This window comes from Polyodon spathula, chromosome 13, assembly GCF_017654505.1.
Source record: "Polyodon spathula isolate WHYD16114869_AA chromosome 13, ASM1765450v1, whole genome shotgun sequence".
Taxonomy (NCBI): Eukaryota; Metazoa; Chordata; class Actinopteri; order Acipenseriformes; family Polyodontidae; genus Polyodon; species Polyodon spathula.
Genome location: NC_054546.1, coordinates 20225684 through 20251745, shown reverse-complemented (window position 1 = coordinate 20251745; position 26062 = coordinate 20225684). Strand labels below are relative to the sequence as shown.

The 26062-nt window shown below is 39.1% G+C and overlaps 1 protein-coding gene across 1 annotated transcript in view; it reads right to left on the bottom strand.

Annotated features, from left to right (window-relative positions):
• Window positions 1–26062, bottom strand: part of LOC121325156 (G protein-coupled receptor kinase 5-like) — a 156655-nt gene that overhangs the window by 44492 nt on the left and 86101 nt on the right. Inside the window, exon 3 of the mRNA XM_041267472.1 lies at window positions 9766–9852. Within this exon, the coding sequence (XP_041123406.1) occupies window positions 9766–9852 (87 nt within the window). The remainder of the gene's footprint in view (window positions 1–9765; window positions 9853–26062) is intronic.

Below are 26062 nucleotides of genomic sequence, written 5' to 3'. Positions count from 1 at the left end.
CCGTGGCTAGCATCAAGACAAAATCTCTCCTACTGACATTTTCCCAGGTGCATTCCTTGTACAAAACAAAGGAACTGGTGGCTGCCAGGTTCAGTAGAGATAACAACAGGCTTGTATATTAAAACCAAAAAAAAAAATAGAATATTGTAGGCTCTATTCAAAAGAAAAACATGTATTGTAAAAGGCAGTCGCACTGACTGCTCTGGCGATTCTAGGTGGGTCGGATTATAAATTCTTTATTTTCGTGGGATGCTGTCAAGGGATTTATCAAAGACAATACTACTTAATTTGCCTCCAATCTTAATAAATCACGGTTTAGTAAAATCTCTGAGTTGAAGACTAATTTGGCAATCCTCAAAAATGGTTTCTTTGAAGCCAATGCGCTCGAACTCAATCTCATTTGAAAAGAGTTTAATCTGTTGCTCAGGCAACATGCTGAATTCCTTATTTTCAGAACAAGATGAAAACATTATCTTAATGGGGGCAGACCTTCTCAATTGCTTCCTCTGAGATTGTGTGGAAACGAGCCAGATAGCTTGTCAGTGCCTTCCCAAATAAACTCTGCATATCATCCTTTCATTCTAAGCTTTACTGCTACGTGCTTTCTGCAAGATCTTTAGTTACCACACCTCTTGACTACTGAGTCTGCAGTGCTGGGGGCTCGGGTCTCTCTGGTCAAACTGAAGGAGGAGCTTCACAGTATGAGCAAAGGCATATCTCTGGGTATTGATGGCATACCACCTGAATTTTTTCTAAACTTTTGGACCCAGCTGGGTCCCCTTCTGTTGGACATGATACAAACTGCTTTTGAGAAAGGCTACTTTCGTAGAGATGCAAACACAGCTGTCATTTCTCTATTGTTAAAAAAAGATGCCCTTGTCGCTAATCAATGCAGATGCTAAACTATGCTAAGGTTCTATCGCGCCAGCTTGAGATTTACACGACTAAATTAATTAATCACAACCAAATAGGGTTTATCAAGACCCGTCTGGCATCTCATAATGTTCGCCGTTTACTCCACATTATACATGCTACTGTTGACAGTGATGCTCACTGTGCTGTTTTCTCACTAGATGCCAAGAAATCTTTCAATTGTTTGGAATGGGATTATCTCTGGTCAGTACTCAATCATTCTGGGTTGGGCTCAGAATTTATTAGTATGACTAATGTTAACACCACTGTTAACTCTACTCCACATCATATTTTGCTTTATGTGGACAATGTGTTATTATTTGTTAAAAATGTTACCCACTCACTTCCTCACCTATTAGATATGTTTGATATCTTTAGTTCATTATCAGGACATAAAATTAATTTGTCTAAATCTGCTCTCATGCCTTTATATTTTGCAATGGGGGGGAGGGTTAACCCTACATTTTAATATTCCGGAAGTAAAACATCTCAAATATCTTGGCATAGATATTTATCCATCTTCACAAATCACTGTATCAACCAATTTAACAACATTTTTAAACAGGTGCAGACTGATTTAGATAGATGGTCACATATCCCTAATTTGTTTCATGAAATAGCCTGGATTTGAACTTGCGATCTCCAGGCTATAGGGCACATCTGCGTGGAGCACCTTTACTGGATGCACCACTTGGGAGCCTGCTCACTGCTTGGTTTGATCCTACGGCTTATGGCTCATGGCGACAGCTAGAGGAAAAGCTATTATCTCCATATAGATGACGAGACTTAATCCATTCAAATACATCTCTTAAGCACTGCAAATGACGCTTTGGTCCCATAATTACAATCTGGCGTTTGGTGGAAAATCACACAAAACACATTAAATGGCATTCTCATTTGCCCATATTTCATCATTTTGCGTTCCTATCAGGTAATCGTCCCTTCTCTTTTCTACTTTCGAGGGAGAGTACACACTACGGCTGGTATCACTGGTGCTGGTTGTCTTCACCCGTTCCAGGATTTACAACTGTCGTACAATCTACCAGGTTCTTCTTTTATTTTTTACCTTCCGGCTTCGCTCAGTGAAGCGTGCCTACGGGGTACCCTGGGGGACTATATTACCACTGCGCCCGTTTCATAGTATGTTGGATATAGGGGTACGACTAAAGGACTGGTTTCATCGCTATATTTTTACCTTCTAAAAGCCTTGCATAAACCTACTTACACTATTTGGAATAGTGACTTTTATTTTAGACCAGGAAATTGCTTGGGATCCATTTTAGTTTCTTACATAGAACATATTTAACCCACCCACAGATGCTTTCAAATTAAGTTTACCCCTAGTCCTGACTGCCCGTTTTGCCCTCAGGCTACCTTGGGTACCTTTTTACTCATGGTCTGGGAATGCCCTGACTGTAGCTACTTTCTGGGAGAGGGTATCTTCCACTATTTGTAATACGGAAATTCCGTACTCTGTTTTGGTACTGATTGACTACTCTTCCCTTGATTTAACACTACAACAGAACCAGATCTGGCTAGCTGGCCTTACTGCAGCAAAGAAGATGATAGCGCTGTGATGGCAACCTCCCCACTCCTTTTTGGATATTACTTATTTAGAGCTTTCTACAGCTCAGATCCATGGTGCCAGGGAGGGAATGGTACAGGCCTGGAGGGCTATGTCTGACCTTATTAAGCCTCTGTCAATTTCAGAATGATTTAGTTCCCTGAGGTCCTCGTGGGGTTGTTGTGGGAGAGAGGGGGATTGCTACAAGGGGGTGTGGGGAGGGATGGGGGGGTACAGGTAGAAGGGAGGATACAGGCGGGCCTGGGGCGGGTGAGGTAATGGGTAGAATTCTAAAATGGGGTGTTTTTTTTTTTCTTGTGTAAGCTGTTTTCTTGTATTCTTTCTACCCAATAAAAAATGTGGTTACAAAATGCAAGTCACTCTTTAACTTGATTATAAAACAGACTCAAGTTGTTATGTTTCATTGGACGTACGAGAAACAGGAAGAATAAAAAGGCAAATTTGAAAGCAAGCCATTTATAAAGGGAAAACATATTTTTATGTTTTAATGCAGGGTTCTCAAAACAAGTTTAGAAATTATTTTAAAGAGACATTGAATGATTTTATTTGTACTGTATTTATTACTATTAGTTTATGTAACGCAGTTTTTGACACACGGTCACATGGTAACAGACAGGGCATTTACACAAAACACATAGAAGATCTGTTCTAATTGTGTGCGTTTAAACCTCAGAGTTGTTGTCCTGTCTTTGCTTTGGTAGAATTGGGTTACACACATTTCAACCAAATCATTTCATTAACTGGATTTCATAACATGCTAACTGAACTGTAACTGAAATAAACCAACATAGACAGGCTCATCGTGACTTATGGTCTTACAGAACCCTGGATAAATGAGCTTTCACTTAAGTATGTGCCATTTACCCGTTGAGGTTTTAACAAGCAGTCCGTTAAAAAGGGGTCAGCTGCAGCAAGGTCCACAATTCTGCTGTATTCACCTACCTGATTGGATATGAATCCCTATATAGACTGACATTCAATGACCAAGCCATGTGAATCCCTAGAGAGGTACTGGAAACAATGCTTTAGTTTATTAGGTTACTGGCTTCCAATACGAACCACTCAGAAAGATTGCAACCATCGTAAAAAATGCTTTCCTGCTGTTCAGTAGTGATTGTAGATAACACAACAATTCCATACATTCCCACTGCCATGCACATCCATTCACTGTGAAAGAATCTAATGTTTTAGCAAACATGTATTTTAAAACATATTGCCAGACTGGTTGGGGTTTGGTGGGTACCACTAAAATAAAAGTCAAGGGACAAGCTGGATACTGTATTTTGCAACCCCGTCAGATAGGGTTACCGTTTAAATGACCCAGGAAGTGCAAAGCAGTCTAAAATAATGGCTTGCAAAACAAGATTTCTTTAACCTAGTGTACAAGCAGATATCATGTTTCAAAAACTGCCCATCTGAGATCTGTGTGGCAGAGAAAATGTATAGAACTATTTTGTTAGCTACAATTACTTCATCATTATTCTCCATTGCTGAATCTGCCTAGCTGCCATTACAGGTTTGACTGTAAATGTAAAGTGATCGTATCTGTTGCTCACATAAAAAAATGTGCAAAAAGCATATGCAAAGCAACGTAATAATAACTCACATATTCCCTGGTCGATTGTTTAAACAAGCACTGTTTATCTGTGCATTTCATATAGAATCTATCCACTGGTGCCATTTTCATATTGTGAAAATCTGATAACAAGAACATTCAGGGGAATGATGAGGAAATGAACCTGTATTGATATCCTGCGATAACTTTTCGATCATAAACAAAAAGGTAAAACTAGAAGAAACTAAAGCTGATACACGGATGTTTAAGCTAATGTATTCTTCCATGTAATGGTCATAATAAAACCACCATACAGTTCAGTCAAATTCTCTACAACTGTCAGTCTCTGCTTGAGAGAGGCCCAGGACAGGCAGGGGGTGTTCAGGTCAGATTGAGGTGCACTCTCTGAATGGCAGGTGGGGGTGGGGGTGTTCAGGTCAGACTTGCAAGAGCCTTGACCGTCACCACCCCCCCAAGTCGAGGTCACGATTGACGGTGCATCCAGCCTATGAATGGTCAGGCGATAGGGGTGGTCATGGCAGATTGTAGGGCACTCTTTCGAATTGTGCCAGGTGGGGGTTTGTTGTCTTGGGGCGCTGGCTCGATGTGATTTGTGTAAGTGCTTTATATTGACTTGTCGTTTTGGTTTTTGGTAAGTAACTTCCTTTTTCAGATTGGAGCCCTTGTGTTTCTTGTTTTGCTTTTGGTTATTTGAGTCGAGGTTATTTATGATTTTGTTGCTTAGTATTCTCGTGATTGTTGACCAATGGACATCTAAGACTTGGAATTTAGTGTAGTTTTTTTTTTATTTTATGGAGTGGGGTTGTGTTTAGTAAAATTATCTTTTATTTGATCCTTACTTTTTTTTTTGATGTGGTGCTTCGTCTTGAGACCTGTGGTTTGTTGATTTTGTGGTTTATAATATATTCCTTTTTTTGTTCATGTGAAAATTAAAGTCCTATAGTCAGTGATAATTGGAATTTTAAAAAACTTAAATTCTGTTGCCACTTTTTGTTTTGTCAGTATTGTGCTTATTGTTTAACTTGTTTGATTATGCTGTCGCTTATCTTGATTATTTCACTATAAAGATATATTTGCACTATTCTTGTTTTCTGGATTTTTCCGTACGTGCTTCTCAACATTGTCTGGGGGCCTTTGGTGTTATGCGCCGTGTAAAATGGCCGTTTAGTTCGAGGCAGTGTTGCCAGATTCAATTACTTTTGCTACATTTTCCTAGATATTATTGCCTCGTTTTTAATTACATTACTATTCTTTCTTGTATGGCTTCTTTTATCATCTTTGGTTATAGCTTGCTGGTCAACCTTTTCTTGTACATTGCCTTGCTTAGTTTCGTTTTTTTTGTTATTCTTTTTTTTAAGATTTCTGTAGTCTTTCATTTTTGTTTCTGATTGTTATGACGTATTAGTCAGTACTGTTGTCCCAGCACTGCCGTGTTTTTTGATGAGTTTAATAAAATTTTTCTGTTTTTTGGTTGTTTGTCCATTCAGGGTAGTTCAGGTCAGATTGAGGTGCACTCTCTGAATGGCAGGCAGGGGGTGTTCAGGTCAGATTGAGGTGCACTCTCTGAATGGCAGGTGGGGGTGGGGGTGTTCAGGTCAGATTGAGGTGCACTCTCTGAATGGCAGGCAGGGGGTGTTCAGGTCAGGATTGAGGTGCACTCTCTGAATGGCAGGCAGGGGGTCTTCAGGTCAGGATTGAGGTGCGCTCTTTGCTGTTGTGCATAAACAGACCCTGATTAGAACTCTGATTACCTTACCTAAAGTAATATTGGATAGTCCAAGACTACTGCTATCTGGAATCTGTGAAACCAGTTATAAGCACCATTAATTCAGACTTTCAATATTTAATAAATGGAACAATAAACTGTTTAATTAAACCACCAGTCTCAAGCCAGTCTGTTGTTTGGGCTCAGTTTTAAGGCAAAGAACACCTACAGCAGCCTGTTCTGAACTGTTAAGGCCCAGCAGCTGTTTATCAATAGGAGACCTGTCAGCATGAAACTGTTTGCAATGTGTAGGTAGAATAGGGCAGGTCAAAGCTTTTCATCCATTAAGCTTCATTTTCAAGACCCAGTATATTAGCCATTCTAAGCAATTTCTCTCTCTCTCGCTCTTTACTTGGAAATTAAATAAATCAGTCCATAAGACCCCCTGCTTAATACAGCAATTAGCAACAGGTGAGGTGCTAAAAGGAAGTCATAAAGCTGCTAAAAGTAGTCAAATTGTCCCGTCCCCAAATTCACTTTGATTAACAGCCACAAAGCAAGCTTCTGCTTTCTAATTTGAAAGCCTCAGTTGCTAACAAAATAGTTCCATAAGTCTTCCCTGCCATAAACATACATTCACAATATAGGTCTCAAATATGCAGTTTTGAAATAAACACATGATATCTGGTTGTAAACTAGGTTAAAAAGTCTCTATTTGCAAGCCATGCTTTTAGACTGTCTTACGTTTCCTAGGTCATTTTAATTGGAAGGTGATATGGTCCCCCGCCCCTTTGCTGGCTTCTTTCCTGTCAGTAACCAATTAGCTGCTTCCACCCTATTAACCAACATGCTTTTCAGCAAGTAACATGATTTGACCCAGAAGACACTGCTCAGCTGAAATGACTAAGCAGTAACAGACTTCCTAGAAGTCAAGGCAAGCAAACTGAGAACAGATGCCTGTTTAAAATAAAAGTACATTTTTGCTTTAACATGCTTTTCAAACCTATACATTTGAGACCTGATGGAAGTGCGACATGGGTAAGATTTATGGAATTATTTTGTTAGCTACAATTATTTTAAGTCCTGCTCAATAGAGTTGACAACATTGTAGTCTGTCAAACCCATCCAAATGGATGCAGATCTAAATTCCACTGTCATTTAAATCATTCAAAGATGAGGACTTTGAGAAAACCAACCGATAAAAGCATCACAGAATCACAGAACTGATTTTGCATTATAACACTGAATTATAAACACCATTAAACTACTTACAAGCCTGTAAATTAAATGTCTAAGTTGTTTATTTCTGGGCTGGTAATGTTATCGTGTGCATTTTTGCTATCTGAAAAAAAACACGTTAATGACGATTTGGAGTAAAAAGCTCTAAGAATCTGACTTCCTAAGCCTTGTATCAAAGAAATGCAAAGTACAAAGAAACTGGCATATACTATTGCCCATAGGGGGAGCTGTTGAATGTGTCCTTATCAACTAACTCTCAACATTGGCTATATATGCCACAGCATGTGTGAATATACCCCAAGCCATTTATAGCACAGCCACTGAAATCAAATTGTATTTAAGCACATACTCCAGAAAGTCACAGTACAATTTCATTATAAATACAGGCCTATTTAAAGCATGTAATTTATAATGTAGTTTATATTAAGTATACTTTATGTACAAATTACATTTCTTTTGATTTTTTTTCAGTGTTACCTTCAAACATTACTGTTTATATAGCAAAATGTGTGTGTATTAATTTAAAGCAAGACAGCATCTAAAACATAGTTCAGCATGTCCCTTGTGATAAAAAGCTGCTTTGATTTTAATTGCGCTGGCTCTGTTTCCACTCTAAAGGTACTCTGTGAAAAAAGAATGCAGTTCTGTAGATTCGCTGCTGCAAACAACTGAGACATCAGTCATGAGGGCAGCGTACAATACATCTCTTTGCATTATCAGCCTGTTGTATTTCAGGGTAATTAGAGTGAAGTGCCTCACAAACAGTTTACAACAGTCGCTGGAAAGCACAGTGAGTAGCACTCGAAAGACCTGCTGCATTTCCATCGTGTGTGACTGGAATTCCTGTAGAAACAAACAACCAGGCAGGTTAACATAGTAAAGCCTCAAATTATCAAAAACTCAAGTGAAGTCCATTTATCTTTCCACAGCACTATGCCACTGACGTTTCCACTACCACTGTACCTGAGCTGATCTTTCAGACCAGTCCTGCTCGTTTCCACCAGTTTGAGACGGGGCTCTGTCAGGCCCAGTTGGGAATGTGGACTCGCTGTCAGAAATCTATCTCACATCACATTTCCATCTGCACTATGGAACCAGTCTGTGAAACCAGACCAGTTCGAATATCAAACTGGGGCAACAAACTGCAACCAGACAGTACACAGATACCAATGCAACTGGACAGTACACAAATATCAGAGATCGAGTTTGAGTCAGCCCTGCTAGGATTGTGAGCTGACGAGATTGAGATCGAGTCAGCCCTGCTAGGATTGTGAGCTGAAGAGATCGAGTGAGCCCCACTAGGATAGTGAGCTGGAGAGATCGAGACAGAGTCAGCCCTACTAGGATTGTGAGCTGGAGAGATCAAGATGGAGTCAGCCCTGCTAGGATTGTGAGCTGGAGAGATTGAGATCGAGTCAGCCCTGCTAGGATTGTGAGCTGGAGAGATCGTGTCAGCCCTGCTAGGTTTGTGAGCTGGTGAGATCGAGTCAGCCCTGCTAGGATTGTGAGCTGATGAGATTGAGATTGAGTCAGCCCTGCTAGGATAGTGAGCTGGAGAGATTGAGATCGAGTCAGCCCTGCTAGGATTGTGAGCTGGTGAGATCGAGTCAGCCCTGCTAGGATTGAGAGCTGGTGAGATTGAGATCGAGTCAGCCCTGCTAGGATTGTGAGCTGGAGAGATTAAGATCGAGTTAGCCCTGTTAGGATAGTGAGCCGGAGAGATTGAGTCAGCCCTGCTATGATTGTGAGCTGGAGTCCCAGTAGAAATAGATTTGATCTCAATTTGCTGCTGATGGAAATGAACAAGTCTCAGTCTGTCTATCCAGGGGTTCTGTAACGTAGACTGCTGGAAAATAATCGTCTCATTTTCCTTGTGCAGCTGTATTCCGTACCCTCCTCCACTGAAGCGCGTTTGCAATGACATCTCACGAGATTTCCAACTCTAAGAGAGGTCACAAGGCCAGAGTCAGGGTGTTTTATTAAAGAGACCACCCGTATTGTTTTGTAGGTTACACCCTGTTACAAACCTTATCTTTAACAATGCATTGATGATGAGACCTCTCATCACTGGCATTGAAAGGTTGCTCTGTACCTAACCAGGCTGTGGTCCTGCATCAGTGTATCAACACAGGACAACATGCTTCTATGGGAAGGAAGACTCTTAACCGGACAACTAGTGTGAAATGCTGGCAGTGCCCTAAGATGTGGGTAGACTTTGGTTATAAGGTTAATATCAATTCGATTATCCCGTTCAATTGATGACAAATGACTACTTTTTAAAAAAAATTAAAAAACAATTGCTGACAGACAACTGTTTTAGTACTATGTGCGTACTACAGAAACACATATTTTATGTTGCAGATAATTTAAAAAAGAACCCAGCAGAGACACCAGTCTAACATAAGCAATAGTTGTGCAGTTCAGCGAGTCAACACTTGTATTCAATGAACTTCCACATTCCCTGATTCAAGAGCTCTCAAAACAACTTACAAGGGCTTGAATTGAACACAAGCATTGCAATCTACACCTTGATATGATTTAAAAACATATACACAGTGTGTGTATATATATATATATATATATATATATATATACACACACACACACACACACACACACTATATATATATATATAATGATCTATATATATAGATATATATATATATATCATATATATATATATATATAAGATATATAATGCGTCTTGATAAGCATTATTACTGCAGGTGCTTTAATTTGTAATGCAGCAATCAAACTCTGGCCGTGTTTCACAGAACTGCCGGAATAGAAGCCGACCGATGGGCTGTTTCTCACAGGTACTGTAGTAGTCTCTCTCTGGGGAAGGGAGAAAGCGGCAGTGACAATTAATACAACCCTGTACTCCATTACAGCACGGCATAGTGCCGACTCGACATCGACAGCATTAAACACCACCCTCCTGGAACCTTCATTCTGTTTGATCAAGAATACCGAACTGGGAAAGAACATTGATACAAGAGGCTAATAACTAAGCAATAACTAGGCTTGCTACTATTCCATTTTTATTTTTTTGCCAAATCTGCAAATATCAACGTTGATTTTAGAAAGAATTTACCATTTTTTTTCAATCTTGATTTTTCAATTCAAGCAGAGAATGGGTGAAATTGATCTTTATGCTTAAAAAAAAAAAAAAAACAGACTTTTTATGCCATTGAAAAATGTCTAATTTAGAGAAACCCCTTTATCATATTCAACATGCAACAAAACCACTGTTAACAACATTCTAATCGAAAGAACGTTTGGTCTCAGTTGAGCTGTACATTTAAAAATTGTCTCAAATAAACCATAGTAAATACAGCATATAAAAGTGTATTACACAGCCCCTTATAGCAGAAATTTATAAGTTAAAATAATATGCACAGAACAAAACATTAGAACATCCATATAAGTTTTCACTATAAAGCAGACGTTTGACTGTATTGGCAATATGTCAGCACAAAGACTGAAAATATACATTACTTTGATAAAGATGACCAGTTTGCAGTTGTTTGTGATGCATTTTAAAACAAAATGTTATTATGAAATAATGCTAAATACATAGTTCTCTTTGAACCACTGCAAGGAAACTATTTACTCGCAAAGTAATTAACATTTGTTCATTGTGTTTTTTATGTGCTATTTGAGTTCCATGTTATTCATTCCTATCATGAGCAGACTATAGCCCCCCCCCCAAAACAAACCAAAAAAGAGCTCAGCCTTGCCTTATCATTTCTTTCAGCAGGTTATACAGCGTCTGTGTTGTTTTCCTGTGCACGAGGCTGACAGCTGAGAGCTCTCTCAGTCAAAACTGCGGCGCGAGCAGGGGGGGGCGTGGCTACCAGACTGCGTGTTATGTGATTGGTTGTTTGTGTTAAGTTAATGTGTTAGGCACACTAGACTTGCAGGCAAAATGACAGAACTGTAAGAGGGAGGGGAGGGAGGGGTTAATAATAATGTTGGGTTTGTACTGGCATGGAAATTAAGGAAAAGACATGGAGTTTTAAAACAGTGATTTCCAGGCCTGGAAAAAGTATTGTAAGTCATGAAAAAATTGCTTAGAAAAGGTTTGCACTATATGTTGCTTTTTCTGTCTCTGTTTCCTTGGCTGTTGCCACAGATTTTATTTGTATTTTCTGTGGTTGCTAAGTAACGAACTTGGCAACAAATGCATATACGTTATTGCTTAATCATTGACACAAAAGCGAGGGGGGTATATATATTTTTATAGTGGAAAACTGTAAAAATGTTTTTGCAGGCACTTGATTTTTGCGACTGTAACTTGACTGAGACCTAAGGCGCCTAACCTACAGAGCACAGGTGATGCAATACCGGTGTCACAGGAAATAAGTTAGCTGTGAAATAAGTTAGTGTTTGCCTTTTTGAGCCTTTCTGCGCACATGCGAATTTTAGAAGTTAAAAGCAAGGTTCTGTGGAGATTTTTTTAACAAACGAAAACAGGTATTGCAGACCGTATTTTTTTGTTTAAAAATGTGACGTTTGACATCATATTTATCGAAGTGTATTGCAGACATTTTTCTGTTTAAAAAAGTAACATTTGTAGACTTATTTATCAAAGTGTAAATGTACGTTTAAGTTTTTATAAATACATTTTATTTAAAGAGCTCACTGTGTTTGGATGTGCAGTGTGGTTTTTAGTAAAAAATGAATATTATTTTGTCAGTATAATTTATGTTTATGCAGAGTTAAAATCACTACTTGCCAAATGTTTGTTTCCTTTAAAAAATGTTGTGTCATATCATAATGTGACATAAGCAAATATAAGCGTTTATTCTATGTAGGCTCAAGTTCAACTAAGTTATTATTTTCACGGTAAAATGCTCGGTTATTTAATATTTCTACAGACAGAAATAAACGATTATTTAAGCACTGTAAGACATCACAATCTGGCGGTTGACCACATCAGGAAGTTAAAATCTATTAAACAGACAAGGTCAACTACCAAGGTTTTACCCAAAAAACAGGGTTTAATTGGGTAAACTTCCAAGTTTAAAAAATATTTTAGAAATTTGTAGAAAACTAATTAAAAATAAAAACTGAAATAGCTTGGTTGGATAAGTGTCCACCCCCCTTATAACAGCAATCCGAAATTAGCTCAGATGTAACCAATCGTCCTCAAAATCACACACCAAGTTAAGTGGCCTCAAAATGGTGGCAGGTGTTAAATTGTAGTGATTCACATGATTTCAAGTTAAATTCCGCAGTTCCTGTATGTTCCCTCTGCTGGGTAGTGCATTTCAAAGCAAAGACTCCACCATGAGCACAAAGGCGCTTTCAAAAGAACTCGAGGACAAAGTTGTTGAAAGGCACAGACCAGGGGAGGGGTATAAAAAAATATATCAAAGCCCTTGAATATCCCTTGGAGCATGGTCAAGATGAGTATAAGAAGTGGAAGGTGTATGGCACCACCAAGATCCTCCCTAGATCAGGCCGTCCCTCCAAACTGGATGACCGAACAAGAAGGAGACTGATCAGAGAGGCTACCAAGAGGCCAAAGGCAACTTTGCAAGAGCCACAGGCTCTTATGGCCAAGACTGATTAAAGTGTGCATGTGACTCCACAAATCTGGCCTGTATGGTAGGGTGGCAAGAAGGAAGTCATTACTCAAGAAAGCCCACCTTGAATCCTGTTTGAAGTATGCAAAAAAAAAACAACTCAGGAGATATGTAGCCATGTGGCAAAAAGTTTTGTTGTCTGATGAAACTAAAATGGAACGTTTTGGCTTAAATGCAAAGCATTATGTTTGGTGCAAACCCAACACAGCGCATCACCCCAAGAACACCATCCCTACTGTGAAGCATGGTGATGGCAGCATCATGTTATGGGGATGTTTCTCATCGGCAGGGACTGAGGCACTTGTCAGAATAGAAGGGAAAATGAATGAAGCAAAGTATAGAGAAGTCCTTGAGGAAAACCTGCTGCCCTCTGCAAGAAAGCTGAAACTGGAACAGAAGTTCACCTTTCAGCATGACAATGACCCAAAGCACACAGTCAAAGCTACAATGGATTTGCTAAGGAACAAAAAGGTAAATGTCCTTGAGTGGCCCAGTCAGAGCCCCGACCTAAATCCAATCGAAAATTTGTAGAATGACTTGCTGTCCATCAATGCTCCCCAAGGAACTTGACAGAGCTTGAACAGTTGGTGCTTCCACCAAGTATTAACTCAGGGGGAAGGAGACTTATCCAATTATTAATCCAATTTCAGTTTTGTATTTTTAATATGTCATTTTTTTCTCAATAAAAACATTTTTTTCCCTTAACAGTGTGGAGTACAGTGTGTAGATAAGTGAAACAAATCCTCATTTAGATGCATGAAACTCTGAGGCACTGACACAACAAAATGTGAAAACAGTTCAAGGTGGTGTAGACTTTCTATAGGCACTATATATATATATATATATATATATATATATATATATATATATATATATATATAGAGATATATAGAGAGAGAGAGAGAGAGAGAGAGAGAGAGAGAGAGAGAGAGAGAGAGAGAGAGAGAGAGAGGGAGATAGTAGAGATACTTTATTTTACCCCTTTTTGTTCCCTCCCGCAGCAATTCCCCACACAACTCAGGAAAACTGAAGGTTCAGGGAACCTCCAATCCTCCGACCAAACTAATTGCCTCTTTACACCCAAGAACTTGAGAGCGGATGTCAGTGAGGTTATCAGCCTTTGGAAGACAAAGGCTAGCCCTGCAGGTGTCCATCCAGTAGGGTCCACTGTAACACAAGGAGGAGAAAGTCGGTTTGGCCCCCCTAACCTGCAGGAGCGCCACAGTCAATGCAATGCTCCAACTGGATTCCGCAGTGAAGATTGGTGACTTCTCACAGCCAGGATGCGAGCCTGCGCTCCCCTGACTGTATGACTCACCCTGCATACCATGCAGCCACGCTTTTACCAAGTAGGCCACTCAGGAACCACTTGTTATTTTAAACATTTTCATTGTCTAATTTACAGATTTATTTACCTTTTCAATGGTTTTGCTTTTCCGTAAGTTTAGTTTTTTTCAGATATCTGAAAGGTCTGCGGTCATCTACTGTGTGGTAGTGCCCTACAATGAAGCTTCCTGATTGGAGAATGAAAGTCCTGAGGTTTTATATATTTACACAGTATCTACATCTGCCAACACCTTGAATTAGACATATTTAATCATTTTGCAGGTATCTTATTTAACATCTAAACACAAAACTGCTTATATGCTTATATTTATGCAATGCAAAGCAAGTACTACATACCTGCTTGTGTCCTCGTCTTTGCAAAGTAATAAACACTAACTTCATCTGGGTACACTCAACACCATAAGACTAGACAAGACTACAAGACCAAACAAAGACTCAACACTGCCAAGCCCCTCTGGTTGTACATGCTTTGCGGTGTGGTTTATTTATAATACGAAGCTGAGGATGCAAATGCAGGCCCATGTGCTTGTTTTGTCTGACGTGTCGTGTGTCATTTGCATGTTAGTACAGTGCTGCTACCTCTTCCTTTAAAACTCAGGGACTTCCAGGAAAATGAAACCACGAGACTCCCTCCTTAAATAAAAGCAGACTGGGACGGGTGGTTGGACGGGAGGCATCTGTTGCCCTTTTTACCCCACCCCTCCCCCGATCTTAAATATCTTGCCATCCTTGAACAGATAATTGTATTGGGTTTGCATGAAAGCTAATTTAAACAGCATTCTTAATCTCGTTTAGATTCACTCGTTTAGATGCAACACTTTGCCCCTTGTGTATGTAAAACAACAACACACCTAGATACCAGCTGGACCATTGGAGTGAGTTGAAAGTGTAACAACAATACATGAACTACACTACCAGAAAGCAACAGTAGCTTTCATTTATAGCGGTGTCATTGAAATATCTGCATAGTCCAAATTGAAGTATAAAATACAAGTAATGAATCAGTAAGAAATCTACTATTACTAGTAAGAGAGAAGTAAGATTTAAAATCATTGAATGATCAATACAGGGTTTCATTTACGCCACTTACAAAATCATATTTAATAATTGGATATTTTAATCTATTAAACTAATTTAATATATGTCTCCTTGGTCTAAAGAAATAGAAAATTACATTTTTAGACACCTTCTCGTGGAGGAAACAATGTGGTTCACTTGAGCTAAACCCACATATAAAAGTTCTCTGTTGAAAAATGTGTGGCAGGAATATGTTGGAAAGCCAGCACACATGTCAGTTACGTTACAGCATTCTTTTAGCTGTGTACAGACATGATACTCAATGCTGTAAGCACTACTGTGAATCAGTATTCTGCTGGCCTCAGTATATCTACTGGTAAGAACATAATGTCATGCTCTTTTTTTTTTTTTGCTTGCAGAAAATGTAATTAGTCAAAATGCTGAATTGTTAAACACAGTTCAAACATATGGGAGATTGACGTAATTGTGGCTTGATTTATAAGCACATACTGTGCTGTGCATTTAAAACAAAAAAACATCGCCACCCATGCTTACTCATGCTTTCAAATATCTGTTTAATCCAAAACCTAGAATAAATCGCAGTCAAGGTGGGTAAGAAAGTCATGTGGCTGGTATTTTGTATCTGTTTCTTTTTATCTGTCTCTGCTGTATGTAGAACACCATTAATGAACAGTCAATGAATAACTCTAATGATATGAGAACATTGATGACAGCATTAACTATACTGACATAAGCAAGGTTTATGGATGTCATAGCATAGTGCTATGCACCTTTTTAGTTTTACTAACAGTTTGCTAAGTCTTTTAGTTCTTTGCTTTTTTTTTTTTTTTTTTATTAATTCAGGATAAGAAAATATTTTAAAAGCAAGGAAAACAGATAAATATCTGTATCCAGGTACCTTTGCTGTAGGTCAGATCTCATTGTAGCTAGATCATTGGAGTGTGCTTCCAATGAAACTACAACACAGGGATTGAATATATACCAAATAAGCAGCTGCAATTTTTCATCTACTGCGTCATTTTTTTAACTTTTTAAATACAAGCAAAGAACACAGATCTTGAACAGAATTAAATCTATTTCATCCATAAACTTGGTTATTAATGACTTCACCAGTCAAACAAGAACTGTAAGCTAAGCTGGAGCTTTGAAAAGGGACATGCTACCATATAGGCAGCATCTCATTTGCTGTAACGAGTAACACCTTTAAATAACAAACCAGACCTACAATATCGAGATCAATTAGGTAATGAAGTGTGGGATGAAACACTGGAATGAACAGCAGTGGCACACTGAGCCCTATAGGAGTAAATACAAAAACTACTGTGAGGATACCTCTGGGGACCCTACTGTGCATCGAGTACAAGGCACACATTAAGAGGAACAAAAACAACTGGAATACATATAGCAAGATACAGCCTAGTTACAGGAGCAAGTCCATCGATTTGTTCAGAGTCGTTTCTTGCTAGTTTGTTTGCTGTTAAAATGTAAATCTAAAAAATGTCCTTTGCACTTCCTTCAGGTTATGCTCAGGATTATACAAAGCCCTAGTCAGACCCCACTAGAATACTTTGTGCAGTTTTGATCACCTCACTACAAAAAATACATCGGTGTACTCAAGAAGGTACAGAGAAGAGGAGCAGCTAGGCTGATCTCATGAAGACAAGTTAAAATAATTACATCTCTTCAGCCTAGAAAATAAGAAGGGAAAGAGGGGACTTGACTGAAGTCTTTAACATGACAAATGGTACAGATAAAAAAGTTAACCCAAGACACTACTTCAAATGTGTTGCGCTTGCACTTCCTAGGTCATTTAGCATTTCACCTCAGCAGTGTCTACAGGAGTCAACGCATCTTACTGGCTACAAAACACGTCAATCAACAGGGGAAGCCGCTGGCAGGAAAGGTGGTCCTGAAAGGGTGGGGACAATTTCTCTCTCCAGGTGAACTGACCATGGAAGTGCAAAATCTGAAAGAAAGGCCTGCAAAAAGATATTTATTTAACCCAGTGTAGTTCCAGATTATTTAATCCTTTAAGGACAGGGATCATGTTAACATGATCATAATGAAGTGAGCTTCTAGGACCACGATCGTGTAAACACAATAAAAGATGCACTTTGTTTTGATGACTTACAGGGCCAGCGTACTTTGCAGTACAGGCCTGAAACACACATCGTTGGATAGGGGAGGACTTGAATTTCACTTCCAGATATTTTTTCGTGTGACGTCACTGCGAGGAACATTTAGTGTCTAAAGTGGGGGTGAAAGTTTTGGCAGCGCAGAGAGAAAAGACATCACAGCCTGCTTCAGAGAAACTTGTTTAGGAGGTAAGAAAGACACAGAAAAACACTTTAAATCTGCAGTTATATTAGAACATTTATTCTGTCTCATGTGTTTTAATTAATTATATATATAATTAATCACATACAGTGGTTTTCAGAAGTATTCACCCCCCTGCAAAGCAACCATAAAGACCAAAGATCTTTCGAAACAAGTCAGGGATAAAGTTGTAGAGGCACAGAGCAGGAGAAGGGAACAAGAAAATTTAAAAGGTGCCGATTATCCCTCTCAGCACAGTGAAGTCCATCATTAAGAAGTGGAAGATGCATCATACCACCCAGACACTACCCAGATCAGGTCACCCTCCCAAACTGAGCAGCCGAGCAGGCAGGAAACTGGTTCGGGATGTTTCACTCTGAAGCCAACAATGACCTTGAGAGATCTGCAAAGTTCTGTGTCTGAGATGGGAGTCAGTGTTCACACATCAACAATAAGCCTGTCCCTACACAAAGCTGGACTATATGGATGGGTGGCAAGAAAGAAGCCATTACTCAAAACGTCTCATCTTAAAGCACATATGGAGTTTGTGAAAAAGCATATAGATGAAACTGCAGACATGTGGAAAAAGGTTTTGTGGTCAGGCGAGATAAAAATTAAACTTTTCGGTCTAAATTTCAAGCATTACGTCTGGTGCAAGACGACCACTGTACATCACCCAGTCAACACCATCCCAAGTGTTAAGCATGTTGGTGGCAGCATCCTGTTATGGGGATGCTTCTCTTCAGCAGGGACTGGGAAGCTTGTCAGGATAGAGGGGAGAAAAGATGGTGCAAAGTACAGGTGAATCCTTGAGGAAAACCTGTTTGAGTCAGCCACGACTCTGAAACTGGGGAGGAAATTCACATTTCAGCAGGACAATGATCCGAAGCAAAAAGCCAAAGCCACCTGCAGTGGTTGAAGAAGAGAATTAATGTTCTTGAGTGGCTCAGTCAAAGTCTTGACTTGAATCCAATCGAAAATTTATGGCAAGACTTGAAGACTGCAGTCCATCGACAATCCCCAACAAACTTATTAGAACTGGAGCAACTTTTCTATGAAGAATGGGCAAAAATTTCACCATCCTACTGTGCAAAGGTGGTAGAGACCTATCCAGAAAGACCCATAGCAGTAATTGCTGCAAAAGGTGCTTCTACTAAGCACTGGCTTAAGGGGCTGAATACTTATGCAACCAGTAAATTTCATTTAGTACATTTTCTTAGATTTTTACAACATTTATAAATATCAAAAAACGAGTGGATATAAGCAGATACTATTTCATAAACTAAATTTATGAGGTGCGTTTTTTCCCTTATTACTGATAAAAAAATGATTTCCAGTACATGAAAGTAGATGTTGAACTTCATGCTGATTTGAACTCTGATCTTGCCAAGATAAGCACCAACTAAGACATAGCTTTGCAGTAAACTAATGTGATCCATCTGCATCTCTATCCATTTGCGTTGTTTTCCATCTGATGATGTAGATATCCTTCTGTCTAGTGTTGATTGCTGAAGTGTAATGCTGGCTCCAGGGATCAGCTCATTTTGCCTCCCCAGCACATCAGCACACACAACGGATGAGATGCTGGCTCCGGGGATCAACCCAGTGCGATCTCCCCAGCGCATCAGCATGACAACCGTCTGGATTGAGCTAAGTAGGGTACATCTCTAGGGTCTTCAATTGGGCACCCTTCCATCCTCGGTGTTTCGTTGACTAGCCCACGACACCTCAAGAGGGCTCAACAGTGATTCTGGCGTCACAGCATCACCACCCCCCTTCATCCCCCACTCAGCTCAGCCCAGCTTACTTACCTGTACATCAGCGTTGCTTTCTTTCTCTTGTGCTTGAGATCCCCATTCAGAATCTTTGTGTCAACCACAGCTAGTTGCTGCTCCTTTCTGCTGGTTCAGATAAGTTCTTCGCTGTGCCGAACCCGACGTCTCTGAGAAACCGGGTTGTGCAGTGTGCCACAAATCCTCGACAACCCACCTCTGCTGGGTAAACTTGGACTCTCCATCCTCGCTTTTCTGCTTCAACAGCTAGTTGAGCATACTGAAGTTTCTTCCTCTCATACGCCTCATCCACAGCACTGTTAACTCTACCAGATGAACAAGGCATGCTGATCCAGACCACAAGACAATGCCTGGTCAAAGGTTAGTGGTAGCAATCTCAGTTGGAAAAATAAGCCGTTGACCAACATCTGCCAGCATCTTCTAGTCTCTAACAGCTTCCAGTTGTCCTGGGCGAGGCTTAGTTTTAACACCTTTTCTTGGTGGTTGCTCTCCTGGATGGAGAAATATTGTCTTTTGTGTGTAATGCTTTGATGGAACTGGTGGCAACTTATTGGTCAGATTACACTTGTCTTCCAGTGCTAAGCCCAAACATCGCAGCACCTGTTCATGGCGCCAAGTAAACCATCCTTGACTAAGACCCACCTTACATCCTGTCAAAATGTGCCTTAATGTTGCAGGTGATGAACACAATGGACATGAGGGATCCTCACCCACCCAGAGGTTTAGGTTCTGTGGTGATGGGAGAACATCGTATGCTGATCTGATGAGGAAACTGATCCTGCTCTGTTCCACTGTCCATAGGTCTTGCCAGCCGATCTTGCGTTGTTCCACACTCTCCCATCTCATGCTTTCTCCCTGCTTGGCCTGGGAAACGGCCTTTACACACCTGATCTTCTCTTCCTGCTTTTGCATCTCCTTGACTACCAGCTTCCTCTGTTGAGCCGGGGTTGCCTTGTGCCATGTAGGAGGAGCTGAACTGAGACCAATACCTCCTTTTCCATGCTGAACTTGCCCCATAATATCTGATTCGAAGGGCAGCCATAGCATCTTCCACAGCTTTCTTTGCCGCCCATTTTCTTCTAGTTTTCAACACAGGTGCTGCCTCCCTTACGCATTTGTCACGTGAATCTACTAATGTCATTTCCAGCCAGACCTGGGCGCACTTAAACACCTCGGTTAGAGGAGAGATTGGTAGCTGCAGTATTCCTTTACCATAAAGTCCCACTCTGCTGAGGCAGTGTGGATCTCCCAACCATTTCCTGACGTATGATCCTATTAAGGCTTCCAGCTTCTCAACTGTTGTCAAGGAAACCTTGTACACAGTCAGTGGCCACAGCAGTCTTGGCAGTAAACCAAACTGAAAGCACCAGAGTTTCACTTTGCCTGGTAAAGCGCTGCTGTCTATGCTCTTCAACCCTTCCACTGCTTGTTGTCTAACTTCTCGCACATGAACTTTGTCCTTTAGATCCCCGTCATACCATCTCCCTAGACTTTTCACTGGCTTCTCGGACGCTGTTGGTATTGCCTCACCATTAATGTAGAACCTTTTATCTACTACTTTACCTTTAATTATAGAGATGCTCCTTGATTTAGTGGGCTTGAATTGCATTCGTGCCCATTCAATGTTATTGGTTAATTTGCCCAATAACCGATTAGTGCAGGCTACTGTTGTAGTCATTGTTGTCATGTCATCCATGTATGCTCGAATTGCCATTATTCCAACTTCTAGGCATTGCCATGTAGTGCTGAATTCTGAAATTTAAAAACTAATTTGCAAATCTCCAAAGTAGGTTTTCACTAAATTTGTTATTGTCATTTGTACACAGAAAAAATCAAAGGCTGCCCAAAGAAGTTCATGTGGCACTGAACCATATGCATTACCCAAATCCAGGAATGTCACATGGAGCTCCTCCTTCTCCTTTTTTGCTGATTGAATTTGTTGCCAGATTACGCTGATGCGTTCTAACCATCCTGGGAAACCTGGAATGCCTGCTTTTTGCACTGAAGTGTCAATGAAGCTGTTCTTTAACAGGTAGGTTGCCAATCTCCGAGCAATAATGCTTCAGAAAATCTTGCCTTCTACGTTAAATAGGGAAATAGGACAAAACTGACTGATGCATGTAGAATCCTTTTCTTTTTGTATAAAGACTCCACCTGCAGTTAGGCCAGCTTCACGCAATCTCCTCTGAACAGTTGATGTTGAAACATCTGTACTTCTAGTAGCATTTAGCTGAGCTTGTATTTCAGGGGCAGTTACTCGCTGGTTTCGCAGACTTGTGACCCGAATGAACTTGTTCTCTGATTCTGAGGTCACCCTTGGCCTGCCTGACTTGTTCGGTCCTCATGAGTGCCAGTTTTTTCAAATCGTTTGATGGTCTTGGCCACAGCAGTTACAGACACTTGCAAAGTTCTTGCGATTTGTCTTAAAGATTGACCTTCATTTCTTAAAGTAATTACAGTCTTTTTTGATTTGCTCAACTGAGCATATTTTGCCATTTTCTGCTCCCTTACATTCAGGAATGACAGATTTGTGCCTACGCTACCTATATTTATAGTAATCATGGACCCTCACCTGCTAAGAATAGTTGGTGACAAAAGGTTAATTAAGTAACAAGCTAGTTAACTGTTAAGCTGTTATGCACATTTCAGACTTTTAACTGATTTGGGCTTCAGTCTGAAATCCCATTGCTTTGGATGACCATTTTATTGAAATTGACAAGATTTACATTTTCATTTAAAAATTCAATTTTTGAATACAATTCACTTATGATTATCAGCTTATTTAAGTACAAGTACCATATAATGAAATATTAAGTGTTTATAGTCATGTTTATACAGTTAAAAGCATAGACAATCATGAAAAACCTGGCTTCAAGCAGGTGTACTCAAACTTTTGACTGGTATTATATATATGCACACCTCCAAAAATTATTGGCACCCTTGATAAAGATGAGAAAAAAAGGCGGTATAAAATAAACACCAAAAGTAATGAGCTATATTTTATGCTCAAAAATATGGGAAAACTACATTTTTTTATACTAATACAATTACTCAGAGAAAACGTTTATTTTTAAAAGTAATAATTTTTTTTCTCAAAAAGATAGGTGTCAAAATTATTGGGACCCCTAAAGATTCTTATAAAATCAAACAAAATTAAATCTGCATTAACATTCTACTTTAAGTACATTTCAGTCTTAAGGAACTGTACTGTGGCCTTCCATGGCTTCTTGTTTCACTGGGGTATAAAAATGAGGTAACACGCATGTAAAATCCATTTGTCAACCATCACATTGGGGAAAGGCAAAGAACTCATAAATGTAGAGATAAATGGTTGTTGACCTTCATAAATTAGGCAATGGGTACAAAAACATAAAATCCTACATATACCACTTACCACTATTAGGGCACTAATTAAGAAGTGCAAAACCAGTGGAGCAGTGGTAAATCTGCCTGGTAGAGGACGCAAGTGCATCTTGCCCCCACGCACAGTGAGGAAGATGGTTTGGAAGGCAAAGAAGAATCCAAGGGCCACAGTTGGAGAATTACACAACTTGGTTGCATCTTGGGGTCACCAAGTCTCCAAATCTACAAATAGATGCCACCTCCATGCCGATAGCCTATTTGGAAGAGTTGCCAGAAAAAAAGCCTTTATTGAGAGCAACTAACAAATGTAAGCACCTGGAGTGTGCTAAACAGCATTGGCACTTGGATTGGAACCGGGTGCTGTGGTCAGATGAGACGAAAATAGAGCTCTTTGGCCAAGCACACCAGTGGTGGGTCTGGCATCGAAAGAAGGATGCGTATGCAGAAAAGAACCTCATACCTACTGTAAAATATGGTGGTGGATCTTTGATGTTATGGGGCTGTTTTGCTTCCACTGATCCTGGGGCCCTTGTTAAGGTCAACGGCATCATGAACTCTACAATGTGCCAAGACATTTTAGCCAAAAACCTGGTTGCCTGTGCCAGGAGGCTGAAACCTGGCTGCAAGTGGATCTTCCAGCAAGACAATGATCCCAAGCACACATCATAACCAACAAAGAAATGTTTAATTGATCACAAAAATCAACATTTTGCAATGGCCATCTCAGTCTCTGGACTTGAATCCCATTGAAAACCTCTGGTTTGGATTGAAGAGGGCAGTGCATAAGCGCAGACCGAAGGATATCAAGGAACTGGAAAGAGTCTGTATGGAGGAATGGTCTAAGATCCCTTCCAATGTGTTCTCCAATCTCATAAAAAATTATAGAAAAAGGCTCAGTATCGTTATCCTTGCAAGGGGGGCTTCATGAAGTACTGAAAACAAGGGTGCCAATAATTGTGACACTTAGTTTTTTTGGAAATAAATTTATAATTTGAGAAATGTGTAATTTTGGTTGATGTACAATATATTCCACATGTTGGAAAATTACAATATAGCTCATTAACTGTGTTGTTTATTTTATACAGCCTTTTTTGCTCATCTTTACACACACACACATACACACAGTTGTAGTCAAAAATTGACATACTCCAATGGAAATTTAGACCTGCTAGAAATTTCTTAAACAAAGAATTTTAGGAAAGTTACAAGAAATAGATGTCTACACTTATTTATTTCAGCATTTTTTTTTTTGCAAAACTCCCAAAATGCTAATACTCATTTGAGTGTCCCAATTTTAACTACTGTTTCTATCACAACGAAGTACAATACTCATACCTACTGTCAAGCATGGAGGTGGTAATATTTTTCTATGGGCTGTTTTTCCTCTAGTAGCATAGGAAATTTAGTAACAATACATGGTAAAATGGATTCCATAGCATACCAAACAATATTAGCCAATCATCTGAAACCCTCCACTACAAAACTTGGTTTAAAGCGCAACTGGACATTCCAAAACGACAACGATCCAAAGCAAACATCAAAATCTACTAAGAATGGTTAATGAAGAATAAAATAATGGTTCTGGAATGGCCTAGTCAAAGTCCCAATCTAAATCCAATTGAGAATCTTTGATATGAGTTGAAGAAGGCTGTGCACAACAGAAGTCCTCAGAAATTGAATGAAATGGAACAATTTTGTGTTGAAGAATGGTCAAAAACCACTAAAGAATCATGCTAAAAGCTCATCGACAAATATGCTAATTGTTTAAAAGAGGTTATTATTGCTAAAGGTGACTCAGCTAGATATTAATTTCATTTTCCTTGTTAGGGTATGAATTAGCATTTTTGGAGTTTTGCAAAAAAATTGCTTAAATAAATAATTGTAAAATTATATATATATATATATATATATATATATATATATATATATATATATATATATATATATACACACACACACTGTTATGTAAATGGTCTGATTATGCTATACAAATGTATTGATGTTTCTTCTTTTTTTCTGGTATGTACTGTACAGTGCTTTGCGATAATTTTGTATAAAAAGCACTAAATAATGTTCCTGAGTTTTGAAAAAAAGGACAACATGTCCAAGAAAAACAGATTTTTTGTGAATTTTTATAAGCAAAATCAGATTAACTTATAAAATCTAGCCTATACAGTGTTTTAACTTTGACCCATATTCTTAAAATAGAGCATGCTGGCTTTCTAGTTTGTTAGCATTGCTGCCATCTTGCCACTCCTTCACTAAACCAGTGAAACCTGAAGATTATGATGAACATCACTGTTTTGCTAGGGCTCAGATAAGCAAAACAAAACAAAGGAATTTCCTATTTTTATTTTTAAAAAAGGGGTTTTTTTTTTTTTTTGTTCCATCCTCCTGAAAATGCTTTGGATGAAACATTGCACTGAATATGTAAAAAACTATTTTAATGAGAGTAAAATCAAACTGCTATTGTTTGAATGTCTGGGTAACTGTTAGGTAATCCTAGTATTTTAGTTTATATTACATTCCTAGTTTATATTACATTGATTTTCATTTGTTTATCTTTTGCAAGTACCTTGATGCATTATAAATCCCTGTAGTTGAACACTGAGTATGTGTATTAAACCATGGTAAAACATAATCACAATAAAATACTAAATCAGGTCAACATTTTCACTGAAAAATACATGAGCAATTATACAAAAGGGTTACATATTGAACCTATAGAACAGACTTATGGACATGGAACTTGTGGTAACTGTAAAAAACATATGAACCTCTTCAACTCCAGATGCAAAAATACATGTGCATTCCAGGTTCCTGATTTTAAAATTATTTTGGCATTTTTACTCCTGAATTTGTTATAAAATAATATTTGGGAAAAAGTCAGTACATTTATAAAATTTTTATTAACCCTTTAGGCGCCTGTGTATTATATAGATATGTTCAATAAAGCAAAACAGACACAAAAGTTTTTTTACATGTATTATAGTTGTATGAACCATCCACTATATGATCCTCATTATATGGAAAGCTTGACGCTATGAATATATATATATATATATATATATATATATATATATATATATATATATACACACACACACACACACACATACACACACACACACACACACACACACACACACACAATGCCTAGCAAAAGTATTCCAAATTGGAACTTTTTGGTCCAAATGCCAAGCTTACATTTGGCGGACCCAACACAGCAGCATCATGCTATGGGGATGCTTCTCCTCAGCAGGGACTGGAAAGCTTGCTATGATTGAAAGAAAAATGGATGGAGCAAAGTACAGGCAAATACTAGAGGAAAACCTGTTTTAGTCTGCTAAAGACTTAAAACTGGGGCAAAAATTCACCTTTCAGCAGGACAATGATCCAAAGCACAAGGCCAAAGCTACAATGGAGTGGCTTAAGAATAAGGACATGAATGTCCTTGAGTGGCCCAGTTAATCCTATTGAGAATCTGTAGAAAGACTTGCAAACTGCTGTCCACAAGTGATCCCCAAGCAACTTGATAGAGCTTGAGCAAATCTGCCAAGAATGGGCACAAATTGCACCAATCCAGTGTGCAAAGTT